Genomic DNA, 12,475 nt, shown 5'->3' with positions numbered 1-12,475 from the left:
ACACATAAAATTTTGCTTTTAGGACAAAAAGTTCAGTTTTGGTCTCATCTGACCAGAGAACCTTTTTCCTCATGTTTGCTGTGTCTCCCACATGGCTAATCGCAAACAATGGGTTTCTTCTTGACACTCTTCCATAAAGGCCAGATTTGTGGGGTGCACAGCTAATAGTTGTCCTGTGGACAGATTCTCCCACATGAACTGTGGATCTCTGCAGCTCCTCCAGAGTTACCATAAGCCTCTTGGCTGCTTCTCTGATTAATGCTCTCCTTGCCTAGCCTGTCAGTTTAGGTGGAGAGCCACGTCTTGGTAGGTTTGCAGTTGTGCCATACTCTTTGTATTTTGGGATGATGGATTAAGATGTTCAGAGCTTGGAATATTAGTTTATAACCTAACCTTGCTTTAAACTTCCCCACAACTTTATCCCTGACTTGTCTGGTGTGTTCCTTGGTGTTCATGATGATATTTGTTCACTAAGGGTTCTCTAACAAACCTCTGAGGGCTTCACAGAACAGCTGTATTTATACTGAAATTAAATTACACACAGGTGGACCCTATTTACTAATTAGGTGACTTCTGAAGGCTTTTGGTTCCACCAGAATTTAGTTAGGGTTATCAGAGTAAAGGGGGCTGAATACAAATGCACGCCACACTTTTCATATATTTATTTGTAAAAAAAATTGAAAACCATTTATCATTTTCCTTCCACTTCACAATTATGTGCTACTTTGTGTTGGTCTATCACATAAAATCCCAATAAAAGACATTTACAATTTTGGCTGTAACATAACAAAATGTGGGAAAAATCAAGGGGTATGAATACTTTTTCAGGGCACTGTGTATGTATATATATATATATATATATATATATATATATATATATATATATATATATATACATATATTAGGGCTGTTACTGATCAAAATTTTTCTGTTCGATTAATCTTTTTTTTTTTTAATCGATTAATCGACTAATTTCGATTAATTATAAACGCACATACAGGTCCAACTACTTTTAGCTGATCTCCTTGCAGGCCGATTCCCAGTGCAGCTACCAACCACTGGAAAAATGGAGAGCAGGATACAAAAAACACACAAAGGCAGCGCTCGATGGGAATAGCATTAAAACTTTTATAGTCTTCAAGTAGGTAACAAAATAAATATTGCACTGGAGATAAAATCGATGTAGCTACATAAACTGTAAAAATGGTGCGAGTAATACCAAACGGTAGCAAAAGCAGTCATAAAAACATGTAGCTAAGTATGATACTGGTATAAAAATGTGTACAACGATGCCACTGCTGAATCCAGATGAGGAGAGGTTAACATCAGTCCGTCATGTAGATGTCCCATGAAGGAAACTATCACAACTCCCAGTGGATGGTCGTAGAATCCCAGGTTGATAGAGGGAAGTGATAGAGGGAAGTGTAACAGCCCTTGCGTGTGGCAAATAGTGAGGTCCCGCTGGCATGCAGATATGAAGGCACAGCAAAGGAGCCCTTCAGATGGACACGGCAAGCCCCGCCGGTGTTCTGTGATGTTACTGGATCCCCGATGGAACTCCCTGAAGGCCCAGAAGCCGGCGGAGAGGTGAGTACCAATCAAAAGAATTTTAATCGATCAAAAAGATTTTGATCGATCAAAAAAATTAAAGATTAATCGATTAATTAAAAGTTAATTTGCACAGCCCTAATATATATATATATTTATATTTATATAATGTATATATGCAACAGATGCCTCTTTAGTACTCATCTGAGCCAAATGTGGGAGGCTTACTATACTAAACTCATATTTGTTTAAACGGGTTGCCTGGACCCCTCAACCCAACGCTCTTATTGCTGGGAGTACTTAGCAACATATGAATAGATACTTAACCATCCTAATACTTTACCTATGAAAGTAGTGATTGGTTTCAAACTGGCCGTCTTTTACTCTACCTATACTGGGTAAATGGTGTAATATTAGCACAGCTAAAATGACTTAAAGTGTCACTAAAGGATAACATTTTTTTTAGTTAAATAGCTTCCTTTACTTACTGCAGTCCTGGTTTCATGTCCTCATTGTTCGTTTTTGCTTTGAAGTAGCTGTAATCCTTCTCTGATCTCCACACTTCCTGCTTGTCTGGCTCCTTATGAAAAAACTCATGCAAGCTTCTCACTGTGGTCCATGATCAAGAAGGTGTGATTACTGTGTGTCTAAAACTCCTCAGAACCAATCAGATTCATTTTAAAAAACAAACACTGCCCTGTGTTATTTTGTTTTTGTTCTGTGTGTCTCTGTATTTCACAGAAACATGAAACTAGTTTAAAAACGAAACTAAACTGCAGGCACATTATATGATTGATTTTTATCTATTTTTATTCATTTTTAAAAAGAATCAGTTAACTATTATGTCTATATACCCTGTACAGAAATACAGTCATTTCAGCAAAAAAATGTTTTTCCTTTACTGCTCCTTTAAGCACTGTAGTCTCTCTGTATACAAATCTACAATATTAATTCATCTTCCTATAGCCCTCTAAACAGTAATAAATAATTAATACTGCAGTGTTTCTGAGTATTCCCTTATTAGACATTTACGGTATGCAAATTAAAAGTGCGCTCTGTTTAAAGGAATATGTAAGTCACATGACCACTGAAATAGCATATGTATATTTGTTTTACAAACTGCCAGTATGCTGCTTGGCACATTTTGTTCTGTGCTCTAACCAAGCAACAATATTTTGATTTAAAAAAAAAAAAGAAATTGTATGCAGTATGTTTTGCAGCAATGCTGCTTCTTTTCTTGATAAGGGATTTCTTCTCTAGATTATTAAAAATAAGATCAAGGGAAATGCTTAAAAAAAGCTTTATTGAAGCTCATCTGAAGTCAAGAAAAAAAATTATACAGAAAATACATGTTAATTTCACAGTGTGCAGTGAACTGGAATTCCAACAGTCTTATCAGCCTGTCCTTGTGTTTTTATTTTTATTTATCTTTTATTGTTATTTGGCAAAAGGAAACCATAAAATCCACATCATATTTTTATGTTTCTTTTTTATTGCATTTTTTTCATTCTGTGAAACCGATATAATTCATCGATATAAAACACCAAATGGGATGTTCTCTAAAACTTTCCAAATCACAAACGGAACGCGCCAGGGATGTCCCCTGTCACCGCTACTATTTGTGCTATCTTTGGAGCCCTTATTAAATAAAATACGCCAAAATCCGGATATACAGGGTATACAGATAGGGGGGAGAAGGCATAAAATAACCGCATTTGCAGATGACTTGCTGTTTACTATATCAAACCCTCACGTATCTCTTCCCAATCTCGTCAAAGAAATCGCTAAATTCGGAGAGCTCTCCAACCTAAAAATAAACCAAGCAAAATCTGAAGCAATGAGTGTGTCAATGACACCCCAGAAACAGTCAATTATACAACAAAACTTTGGTTTTAAGTGGAAGACTGCGCTAAAATACTTGGGTACCCTGATTCCAGCAAACATAAAAGAAGTTTTTAAAATAAATTTTCCACCTCTTCTTACTTCAATAAGAATGCTACTAGAGAAATGGCAACATGGACTACATTCATGGTTCGGCAGAAATAATATAGTCAAGATGAGCATCTTGCCAAAGATTACGTATTTGTTTCAAACACTGCCGATATTGATACCATCGGCCTTCCTACGGCAAATTAGTGCCCTCCTGATGAAATTCATCTGGGCAGGGAAAAAGGCAAGAATTAAGAAAGAGGTGATGAGGTTACCCAAGTGTTTTGGGGGGATGGCAGTCCCGGATATTGCCAAATATTATCAAGCGGCACATTTGACGAGATTGATAGACTGGTGTAGAAACGGACACTATAAAAGGTGGGTTGAGGTAGAACAGCAGACCTGTCCAATAACACTAAGTAGAGCCCCTTGGTGTTATAAGTTATTGCCAAGTAAGATGAAGAAACATCCCATAATTGGCCCAACGTTGTCAATCGCAGCTAAAATATGTAAAAATCCAAAATTCTCATCGAAGTGTTCTCCCCTGTTCCCTATATTAGGGAACCCAGGCTTCATACCAGGTACAGCAGGAGCAGTTTTTAATAAATTAAAACAAAGGGGTAAAGTACAGGTATCACATTTTCTGCAAACTGGTATGTGGCCATCATTGGAGGCCCTAACAAAGAGAGGAGGGAATTATGAGTTATCCTTTTGGCAAGCATTTCAAATAAGCAACTTTTTAAGATCCCTGGGACAACCATCTAATTTTCGGCGACAACTAACAAAATTTGAACAATACTGCGACGAGGAGGAACCAATACAAAGAGTGAGCTCAAAGATGTATAGACTATTGAATTCCCCTCAGGAGGATTTTGAGTTGCCGGGACTGGGGAAATGGGAAAGAGATCTGGGGAGAAATTTCTCACAGACTCAACGTAAACACATAATTCACTTAGCACTAAACTCCTCAATATCTACGCGAATACAGGAATCCAATTATAAATTATTGTTCCAATGGTATTATACACCAGTAAGGTTACATAAATTTTTTAAAGGCTACTCAGAGTATTGTTGGAGATGTGGTGTGGAGCAGGGAACTTTGCTGCATATATTTTGGTCCTGTGCAAAAGTAAGAGATTACTGGAAGGAAGTCCAGAGAATTGTTCAAAAATTTACGGAGCACCAGATTCAGGAGGATCCAGCTTTTTTTCTGCTCCATTGCTCACAAATCCCAGTGCGAGAGTACAAAAAGATGGTGATATGTCACATGATAAATACTGCCAGAAATGGAATAACATTACAATGGAGAGACAGTAGATCACCCTCTATTGCGAGATGGCTCAATAGAGTGAGAGAGACTGGAGCTATAGAAGACCTGATCCTCTCAGCCCGGAACAAAAGGGAACAGTATGTAGAAACTTGGACAGGTTGGAATCAGTTTATGAGTACGGAAGAGGGGAAGAGATTACTGGTGGAATAGATAGGGGAGAGAAGATCCCTTTTTGGGTAGAAGTGAAAAGGGAGAGGCCGAAGGGTTGAAGTAAGGGAGGATCCGTCCGTCTCCGGCGAGGTAGGGGAGGGAGAGGAGGGGAGGGGGTTGGCGGTGTTTTCTCTTTTTTTTTTTTTTTTTTTGGTTGTTGTTTTGTTGAGGATTATGTTGATTCTAGGTTTAAGGGGGGGTTAGGTGGGGTATAGGAATGGACAAGGGAACAGAGGGGAGGAAGAAGTGTGAGGTCAATACAGTGGTACTAGGAAACGGGAAAAGAAGTTACTGATAAAAGGCAGGCGGGCTTGGGAATAGAGCAAGAGGACCGGGGAGGTAATGCTTTTGGTTTATTCTTAAGTTTCTGAATCCCCACCTGTTTATTTGCTAGCCCATCATAAGTGTGTAGTGATAAGAACTATATGATTATGTATCCATTGTATAAGATATGTTAACCTTCTGTGAACCTTACCATAAAAGAAAAATAAAATAAAAGATTTAAATATGAAAAAAAAAAAAAACACCAAATAATATATACCAAATATATGATTTTAATAAATAATCCATCTAAAAACACAAATTCATATATTCAAACAAATTCGTTGTCACAATATTTTGTGTAAGATTAATTACAACACGAAGGTCTATGTGTTTCAGAACTGATCAGTTTTCTCAGAACTGCACTGTGTGTTGTTAACATTAACATTTATAAATAAAATAATTAGTGTTATCTCATGGTGACTTAATGTATATAGTTTTCACTAAAAGAAAAACATGGCAGAAAATATGTTAATAGACTTCATACATTATTTGTTTCATGTTATATGTTTGATGGAAATCATAAACATGATCATACATGCACTTACAATTCACCCAATTTACTAAATGTATCACAGCATATTCCACCATTGATTCTCACTGTCCTCCCCCCTACATATGCAAAAGTTGGGGGGGGAGGCGTAGATGTACTGTATATCAGGTATAAGTGTGTGTCTTTGTGCTGTAATGGTGTGCGGTTTGTGTGTTCTGTTTATGTGTATTTTCTCTGCTTGTGTGTGTGTGTTCACTCTATTTACTATTTGCTATATATAACTCACTTAAATGTCTGTTCATTTTTTGTCCAGATGAAGTCCAAATTAAGTCTGATACCTGCCAGATGCAGATGGATTTCCAGGACCAGGGCTATGAAACATGTGGAAAGAGTGAAAATGAAATGGATCGGGAAACAACAAGTCCAGGTAATAATAGAATGTACAATTACATTTTAATGTTTCTGTTTATTTTTGTAATGCTTCTGAGCATGGGCACTTCAAGATATGCTGTTGCCAGTGACAGGTAATCAAGGATACTTTTTCAGCATATTTATAAAGTATTGAATGTGGCATTCACCAAACATTCATTGCAGGTATATTCCTGGAGCATGTATTTCAAATTACAGTTATTGAATTGCCTGTGAAGTATGCTACAGACACACTTGTGATACTCTTTACTGGCACAACATGCATTGTGAAATCAAAGACTTTGTCAGTAATTGTCCCACCTGCAATGAATATGCCCATTTACAACAAAAAGAAACCATGATGTTACATGAGATACCTACACGTCCGTGGCATGGCAGATTATCAGTATGGACTTATTCAACTATGCAGGCAAAGAATACCTACTATTAGTCGGTCATTAATTAGAATTCTGGGAAATAGACCTTCTTCCTGACTTATCCACTGAAGCTACAATTAAGAGTTGCAAGGCTCAGTTTGCACGTCATGGCCAACCAGATACAGTGATCTCTGATAATGGCCCTCAGTTTGTAAGCCTACAATTTAAAAAATTTGCCACTGAATGGGAGTTTGAGCACGTTACTCCCTCACCACGTCATCCACAGGTTGTTGACAAAGCTGAATCAGCTGTAAAGATTGTTAAAAATGTATGCAAGAAAGCACAAAGTAATTGAAAAGACCCATGGAAGGCCATTTTACATTGGAGAAACACTCCGACCGAAGACATGGATAGTAGTCCTGCACAAAGACTGTTGTCAAGGAGATTAAAGACCTCCTTACCAGCAGCAAATAGGCTTCTTGAACCCTCTGTCATACAAGGTGTTTTAAAAAAGTTAACTCTTAAGAGACAAGTGTCAAAGGCACGATTTGACACATCGGCCAGAGATATGCCAGAATTGAATATTGGGGGACAAATCTGTATGAAACCATTACCTGGAGATTAAACAGGCCATTGGAGAATGGGTACGTGTCTGCAAAAGGTTGCCTCACGCTCCTATCTTGTGGACGTTGAAAGAATTCTCTATCACCGCAATCGAGTCAATTGATAGTGGGCTAAAGGAATCTTTGCACAAGGGCCAGTCTTCAACCGTAGTGGTAGATGTTCAAAACCACCTATGAGACTTAACCTATAGAATGTGTTATTGCTGTGTCTCATCCTAATTTCGCAATGTAGAATTTAATTTGTTAACACTAAAAGGGGGGAGATGTTATGGATGTTAGGTTTGTTTGTATGCAACTCTATGATGCATCTCTGTTTTTCTTACTTCCTGTGTTGTGTTTTCTGTTCCTGCTGAGTATTATTCAATGAACAGTAACTGTGCAGTAATAGCTTATGTTGTCTTTACTTACATCACATGAAATACTCACCTGTTATTGTTTCTGAAAGGCTTGAAAATGTTCTTCTCTACTCTCTAATGCTCCTGGGATATGGGTGGGCCTCACATACATAAAAGGATCACTGGTCCTGCATGGTGCATGACTACATTTCAAAATTTAGAATATTTTATTAATCCCAAAGGGAAATGTTTAAAATACAGTTACATTCAAAGACAACACAAAATCACAATAACGAACAGAGCAAGCCACGACACAATAAAATTACCAATAACTTCAATTAGTACCAAATAAAACTGATTAAAACTATACTCTAATAAACCACCCATACTATTAAAATACAACATAGAATAAATAACACAGATAGAAAAAAACAGAAAATCAAACTATAAAAAATACTAGTAAATAGTACACAACGTTCGCTAGCATCACCCAAAATCATAATTAAACCAATACCAACATACTATAAAAACGACATAAAAATCTGTATCATAAACAAGATTAAATCCTCCCATCCAGAGAAGAATTATATAATCTGATGGCCGCAGGCAAAAAATTATTTCCTATGTTGCTCTGTGGTGCATCGTGGTTGTAACAATCTGTCACTGATGCTACTCCAAAGACTGACCAGTGTATTGTGAAGTGGGTGAGAGGAGTTGTCAAAGATTAAACATACCTTGAACAACATTCTCCTCCAGTGGCGGCTGGTGCTCAAAATTTTTGGGGGGGCAAATAAACGAAAAAAACACAAAAAAACAATTGCAGCCTCACTGTGCCCATCAAACGCAGCCACTGTGTCCATCAGAGGCAGCCACTGTGCTTATCAAACACAGCCACTGTGCCATCAAATGCAGCCACTGTGCCATCAATTGTCGCCACTGTGCCATCAATTGTCGCCACTGTGCCATGCCATCAAATGCAGCCACTGTGCCTTGCCATCAAACGCAGCCACTGTGCCATCATTTATCACCACTGTGTCCATTGTGACATTGTGCCATCAATTGTCGCCACTGTGCCATCAATTGTCACCACTGTGCCATCAATTGTCACCACTGTGCCATGCCAAACGCAGCCACTGTGCCATCAAACACAGCCACTGTGTCATGCCATCAAATGCAGCCACTGTGCCATCAATTGTCCCCACTGTGCCATGCCATCAATTGTCCCCACTTTGCCATACCATCAATTGTCCCCACTGTGCCATCACTTGTCCCCACTGTGCCATGCCATCAATTGTCGCCACTGTGCCCATTAATTCTAGCCACTGTGCCCATCAATTTTCGCCACTGTGCCCTGTAAAATGCTCTTACCTGAAGCTTCCATGTCCTCCCTCGATGTCTTCTTCCGCCTTGGCAGGGGAGGGCTGGCAGGGGGGGCAGGGTGGAAATCTCCCCCCGGGCTGGTGACACTATGCACAGCCACCGGCCGCCACTACCAAATGCTGTTTTTGCAGAGCAGGAATATGCCTGCTGGAGCTCTGTTAACACAGTTCATGGCTGCTGCTCACCTTCCACTGGTGGACTCTGATGTAAGGGGGGCCTCTGTGAGGACTCTGATGTAAGGGGGGCCTCTGTGCGGACTCTGATGTAAGGGGGGCCTCTGTGCGGACTTTGATGTAAGGGGGGCCTCTGTGCGGACTCTGATGAAAGGGGGGCCTCTGTGCGGACTCTGATGAAAGGGGGGCCACTGTGCGGACTCTGATGAAAAGGGGGCCTCTGTGTGGACTCTGATGTAAGGGGGCCTCTGTGCGGACTCTGATGTAAGGGGGGCCTCTGTGCGGTCTCTGATGTAAGGGGGGGCCTCTGTACGGACTCTGATGTAAGGGGGGGCCTCTGTGCGGACTCTGATGTAAGGGGGGCCTCTGTGCGGAATCTGATGAAAAGGGGGCCTCTGTGCGGACTCTGATGTAAGGGGGGGCCTCTGTGCGGACTCTGATGTAAGGGGGGTCTCTGTGCGGACTCTGATGTAAGGGGGGCCACTGTGTGGACTCTGATGTAAGGGGAGGCTCTGTGCAGACTCTGATGTAAGGGGGCCTCTGTGCGGACTCTTGTGATCATGAAAAATCTTAGACTGTTTTCCTCGATCCATCACTTTTCCACGCTCTATGGGCCACTTGACTGGACTTGCCCCCCAGGCCTAAGGCTGCCAGCCCTCCCCTGCGCCTTGGTGACGCTTCAGCCAATCAGGCTCCTGATAACCAGAATCCGGGAACCTGATTGGCTGAAACGGCTGTCAGTCTTATCCAAGGAACGCAGGGGGGCTGCGGTCCGAGGATAGAAATCCGAGAGCCGGAGGGCTGTACTCGGAAAGCCTATCAGAGCAGCTTGCTCTGATAGGCAGTTCCGCTCAGCCAACCAGCTGCCGTTATTCAGGTAATCGGCGCCCAATGTCCGGTTATCTGAATAGACCAGGCAGCTGGCAACCAACAATAACATACATTTGTGCAATACAATGCTACTACGGGAGGGGGGGGCGGCGCCTGGGGGTCCCTATGGACGGGCCGCCACTGTTCTCCTTTCCAACATTGTTGTTAAAAACTCCAACTCCAATCTAACAACATTACTGACCTTGCAAATCAGTTTGTTAAGCCTGCTTTCCCAGCATGCCACCGCATGCAGGGGAGCACTGGCCACCACAGACTCATAAAACATCTTCAGCATTGTCCGGCAGATGTTAAAAGACCTTAAGCTCCTCAAAAAATAGGCGGCTCTGGCCCTTTCTATAGAGCAACTCAGTGTTCTTGCTCCAGTCCAGCTTATTATCTATATCTATTATATATCTGAGCACGTCGTCCAGTTGAGAGGTGGAAGTAGTGCTTTGTGGACTGGTTGTACAGCAGTGATAAAGCCTGTGTAAGAAAAAAAATAAGGTAAGTATTTCACTGTATCCCTCATCTATGGATGAAACTAACAATTGCCGCCTGCAGTGGGGTGGGGGCCCCCACTGCAAGGTGAATTTTTCAGTATTGCTAGAGTTCAGCATTAAAGATTTTACCTTTTACCACATATTTACACTACAAACTTTACAACTTCCACAAGGAAACTTAACAACAGTTTTCTGTTCAAACAGAGTTTTTTGTTACAGGGAAACATTTCCTGTAAGTTAATTGATCTTTTAACTGTCAGAGGAGTCTAAAGCCCTGTACACACGATCAGTCCATCCGATGAGAACGGACAGAAGGACCATTTCATCGGTTAACTGATGAAGCTGACTGATGGTCTGATGTACCTACACACTATCAGTTTAAAAAACGATCGAGTCCAACTCGGTGACGTAAAACACAACGACGTGCTGAGAAAAATAAAGTTCAATGCTTCCAAGCATGCGTCGACTTGATTCTGAGCATGCGCAGGTTTTTAACCGATGCTTTTGCATACTAACCGTCGGTTTTGACCTATCGGTTAGGTGTCCATCAGTTCAATTTTAAAGCAAGTTCTATTTTTTTGGACCGAAGGATAACTGACCGATGGGGCCCACACACGGTCGGTTTGGACCGATAAAAAGGTCCTTCAGTCTGTTTTCATCAGTTTAGACTGATCGGGCTAGATTCAGATAGGTTACGCGGATCTAAAGTTCGTTTCTGAATCGGCGTAAATGCTCATTTGCATATTCGACGCGTAAAAGATACAGAAGCGCCACCTAGCGGCCGGCCTGGAATTGCAGCCTAAGATCCGATGGTGTAAGTCGGATTTTAGGCATATCTATGCGTAACCTGATTCTATGAATCAGGCACATAGATACGACGGCCGGACTCAGAGATACGACGGCGTATCAGGAGATATGCCATCGTATCTTCTTTCTGAATCCGGCCCATGGTGTGTACAAGGCCTACTGCTACTCTGCTACCCACTGTCCATGCATAATCTATTATAGCTCCACCCTTGTGACAGAAATTCTCCCAACCCTTTCTCCAACTGTGGGATAACGTTAAACACCCCCATGACTTGCTCTCGCCACATTTACCCCATTCATAATCCACAACCCTTCATTTACCCTGGCATATGATTTACCAGGTGTTTTTAAGTATTGGATTGACTCTAGATCAATTCCATTTCATTGTCTGCTTTCTCCAAAAAGTGTAAAACCCTTTTCCAGTCTGCAAAAAGATGATCATTTAGCTGATTCTGAAATTCATCCAATATTTGCAAGCCAAACACTATGGGGGAGATTTGCTAAAAACTGGTGCACACAGAATCTGGTGCAGCTGTGCATAGTAACCAATCAGCTTTTATTGTTAAAGCCCAGTTGAATAAGCTGAAGTTAGAAGATGATTGGTTACTATGCACAGCTGCACCTAATTCTTTGTGTTCCAGTTTTAGTAAATCTTCCCTCTCCATCACTGCTCATTTATCAGGCGAGAGACTGACATTTATACCCTTTGAATCCAAATGCAAGAACAACCCACATTTCTCTTCATAACAACTTGTTATCTAAATATACTTCCAATACCCCTTAAAGGTGTTGTAAACCTCAGACATGAAATATGAACACAGCATAACCATCCATAGTGTTTACTTGTCTCAATTAGGAGCACTAATTGTCACTTTTATCTGCTGCTTTGTTCCTCTGCTATCAGCATGAATCACTTTCAACAAGTTTTCCTGACACCAGAGAAAAAATGATGACAGCATAGGGATCTCCAGCCAATTGACAGCCTCAGCTCTGTTCCTGTATGCTGCATGGAGGGGGTGTGCCTCCAATCAGCTCTCAGAGCTCTCCTCACTGAGCTCTGCCGAGTGTAACTTCAGCTCTTCGTCCCCTTTTTTTCTGAACTTTCCGACAAGCCTTAAAATTCAGCACTATGAACAGATGCAGAGAAGAGAGGTTTGAGATTGACAGGTACAACTTATGTAGGAGATTTGTTTCATCTCTGTATATTAATTGAGTCCAGCATATTTACTGG

General features: G+C 40.9%; 1 protein-coding gene across 4 annotated transcripts in view; it reads left to right on the top strand.

The window, feature by feature from the left end:
- Positions 1-12,475, top strand: part of LOC120945491 (myomegalin-like) — a 416,745-nt gene that overhangs the window by 258,815 nt on the left and 145,455 nt on the right. For all 4 annotated transcript variants that reach the window (XM_040359668.1, XM_040359666.1, XM_040359667.1 and 1 more), the window contains one exon: positions 6,085-6,198. In XM_040359668.1, coding sequence (XP_040215602.1) covers positions 6,085-6,198 — 114 coding nt within the window. The remainder of the gene's footprint in view (positions 1-6,084; positions 6,199-12,475) is intronic.

The sequence above is a fragment of the Rana temporaria genome, chromosome 7 (genome assembly GCF_905171775.1).
Source record: "Rana temporaria chromosome 7, aRanTem1.1, whole genome shotgun sequence".
Classification (NCBI taxonomy): Eukaryota; Metazoa; Chordata; class Amphibia; order Anura; family Ranidae; genus Rana; species Rana temporaria.
The sequence above is the reverse complement of the archived record's forward strand: the minus strand, read 5'-3'. Positions and strand labels throughout refer to the sequence as shown.